Source organism: Myotis davidii, unplaced genomic scaffold (assembly GCF_000327345.1).
Source record: "Myotis davidii unplaced genomic scaffold, ASM32734v1 scaffold425, whole genome shotgun sequence".
Classification (NCBI taxonomy): domain Eukaryota; kingdom Metazoa; phylum Chordata; class Mammalia; order Chiroptera; family Vespertilionidae; genus Myotis; species Myotis davidii.
In genome coordinates, this window is record NW_006296413.1 from 3,559,248 (window position 1) to 3,562,584 (window position 3,337).

At 60.7% G+C, this 3,337-nt stretch overlaps 1 protein-coding gene across 1 annotated transcript in view; it reads left to right on the forward strand.

Moving 5' to 3' along the window:
* The first annotated feature begins 2,943 nt into the window (after positions 1-2,943).
* LTBP3 (latent transforming growth factor beta binding protein 3) overlaps positions 2,944-3,337 on the forward strand; it is a 12,684-nt gene continuing 12,290 nt past the window's right edge. The window contains exon 1 of the mRNA XM_006771706.2: positions 2,944-3,321. Within this exon, the coding sequence (XP_006771769.1) occupies positions 3,004-3,321 (318 nt within the window). The 5' untranslated portion in view covers positions 2,944-3,003. The remainder of the gene's footprint in view (positions 3,322-3,337) is intronic.

Sequence of the window (3,337 nt, forward strand, 5' to 3'; positions counted from 1 at the left end):
CTGCGGGGACCTCGCAGCGCTGGGTTAGGGCTGAGGCCTGAGTAAGGAGTGGGGGGGACGCTGGGGTCCTGGATGGCACAGACTCTAGGAAGGTGCTGGGTTCTGAGAGGAGTCGCGTCGGCACACAGGGGCGTTGAGGGATGTGAGCTGGGGCAGGAGACCTCAGAGAGGGGTACATACTCCCCCAAGACGCAGATTTGCTGGAGGAAACGGGAAAAGTCATTAAAAATGTCTCAAGTCAGGCCTGCCAGGGGTAGACACCTGCATTCTCTGCGGGGAGGAGCTAAGGTCAGGGCTGGGCTGAGAGACTGAGTTCCTGGGAAGTCTGGAGGGGGAGGGGTGTTGAGGCCCAACAAGTGGGCTGCAGGGCTGGGGTAGGGGCTGGTCTGGTCCTCACCCCTCCTTCCCCTGGTGTCCCATCGGTGCCATTACGGAGGACATGGGCTCTCACAGCTCTGCCTCAGAGGCTCTGCCAACCAGCCCTCATGACTCCCCAGTTCCGCCTGCAGCCCACCCCTTCCCGGCATCTCTTTTCAAAGGCCAGGCCTGGGGCTCAGCTCTCCTCCCCCGGGGCCTGCGGGCCAGGCAGAGGGAGGTGTCCCGGCAGTAATTACCTCCTGGACAGGGTAATTAGGCTGGGCCCAGGATGGCACTAGCAAAACAGCCCCTCTTACACATGCCTGTACTCACATGGTTCACAGTTCTCACGAGGTGTGTGCATGCGTGTGTGTGCACATGGCAGACAGGCCCACACATGGGCTTCGGTGTGGCGCAGTGACTAAGTACATGTTTCTCTGTGCTGTCCTCCTGGGTGCGTGTCTCCAGTCACCGTGGGAGTGTTGATGTGAACCTGTGTTGGTGTCAGAATGAGTCTGTGAATGTGTAAGACAAGATGACTGTGCAGAGTGTATGTGGGCCAGACCTCCCAGGCCCCCTGGCCATCCTGCCCAAGCTGCCGTCTCCATCCCTGCTGCCCACATCCCCCCGGCTTGGTGCCCAGGCCTCAGTGGGCGGGTGTCACTGGGAGGTCACCCTCACCGCGATGGGTGACTCACTGGGAGGCAGGAAGGAGAGGATCCTGCCTCCCCCGGCCCCAGACACAACCCTTCTGCCCTGAACGTCCTGGCCCCAAAGGACCAGGCAGGGTGGTCTGGGCCGGGATGCTCCTGGCCAGGCCCTGATGGCCATGGATGTGAGCTGACCCTCTGAGGCCCTCCAGGTGTCCAGGAGAGCAGCACCCCACCTTCCCCTCTGGACAGGGAGGGCATCGTGGGGCAGGCAGGAGAGGGGCTGGGTCCGTGCGTGAGCTCAGGGCCCCAAGGCTGTATGTCGGGTTGGGATGTGAGTGTGTGTGGTAGAGAGACCGAGGCCCCATCCTCTCACTCAGTCACTCCGTTCATGCCCCTGCACCTCACCTGGAGCCCAGAGCTGAGGCAGACCTGGCCCTGCGCTTCAAAGCACCTTTATTGTGTGGGAGACAGACATGACAGTAACAGCCAAGTGCCAGGTAGAGCTGGAGCGGAGGGTGATAACTCAGGAGAGGGCACAGGGGTGGTCGGGATGTGAGGAGGAGAAACCGACACTGGAAGGATAAGATGGGAATATACAGAGAGGGGACAGGCTCTGAAGTGGAGGGAATAGCGTGAACACATCCCTGGAGGCAGCGGATGTGGCTCCTTTGTAGTGGGAGTGAGTCCTGCGGAATGGGGTGGGGACACACGGAAAATGCAGAGGGGATGGGCTGAAGGAAAGTTCGTTCTGGGTCAGGGAGAGCCTTAAATGTCCCAGCAAGGAAGCCGGCCTTGAGCAGGGCTGTGACAATGCAGGGCTTTGCTTGAGGTGGGAGAGGGGGAGGAGGGGGGTGCTGGGATGTGAACAGGCTGGAGAGAAGCAGGGAGCCAAGGAGTCTGTGGCAAGGCTCAAAGCAAGGGAGGGGCAGAGGGCATGGGGAGGAGGGGAGATGGGCTCTGAGGCAGTGCCGAGGCCAGAACTGCGCGGGGGCGGGAGCAGGAGAGATGGGCCTCCAGGCTCAGCTGTGAGTGACCAGGGCAGGCAGGGAGTTCTGGGGTCTCAGGTCAGAGAGGTGGGCAGTCGGGATGCTTTCCGACAGTGTCCCCTGGGGGGAGGGGCCCCAGAGAGGACCCAGGGGGCTGTAGCTACAGATGTGGGCATGGTTGGCAGTGGTGAAGTGCGGGCCCTGGGATGGCAAGGTGGAGGGAGGGAGAGGGACAGGGAGAGCCCAGAGAGGGCTGAGGCCTGAATCAAAGGGAGGCTGTAGAAGAGGAGGTGCAGGTACAGATCGCTTTCCAGGAAATGCAGAGCAAAGCCAGAGAGGAAAAGGCTGTTCCATGCCATTTGCTACTACTTACCACGCACCCTGTGTCAGGCACTGTCCGAAGCATTAAAAAAAATTATTTTTTTTTTATTGATTTCAGAGAGGAAGGGAGAGGGAGAGATAGAAACGTCAATGATGAGAATCATTGATTGGCTGCCTCCTGCACGCCCCCTACTGGGGATTGAGCCCACAACCCTGAGCAGGTGCCCTTGACCGGAATTGAACCTGGGACCCTTCAGTCCAAAGGCTGATGCTCTATCCACTGAGCCAGACCAGCTATGGCTGTGCTAAGCATTTGTACAGGCATCACCTAATTTCATAGACACACATCCTACAGATGAGGACACAGGCACAGGGAGAGGAAGTCAGTTCTTAGGGCCACACAGTGGGCCCGTGGCCTCCTAGCTAGGATTTAAGTCCAAGACTTAAGGCTCAGAAGCCAACATGGGTAGCAGGATGTTGGGGATCCTAGAGGGCAGTTTCTGTGTGTTTATGTGTTACAAAAACCATGGATGTGGGTTCTCCAGGAGGACAGAGCCAGTGGGTGGCAAGGAAGTAGGAACGAGGGGGGAGACAGGATGAGGGTGAGGGACTGGGACTGGGTGCTGGGGTGGGGCTGCCTGAGCCCTGACCCATCTCCCTCCCCAGTGGTGTGCCCTCTGCCCTGCATGAATGGCGGCCAGTGCTCCTCCCGAAACCAGTGCCTGTGCCCTCCGGACTTCACGGGTCGCTTCTGCCAGGTGCCTGCCGGAGGAGCTGGCGGAGGCACGGGGGGCTCAGGCCCTGGGCTGGGCAGGGCCGGAGCCCTGTCCACAGGCGCGCTGCCGCCCCTGGCTCCAGAGAGCGAGTCTGTGGCCAGCAAGCACGCCATCTACGCAGTCCAGGTGATCGCTGATCCGCCCGGGCCCGGGGAGGGGCCCCCTGCCCAGCATGCGGCCTTCCTGGTGCCCCTGGGGCCGGGACAGATCTCTGCAGAAGGTACCGGGTGACAGACCGGCCTGA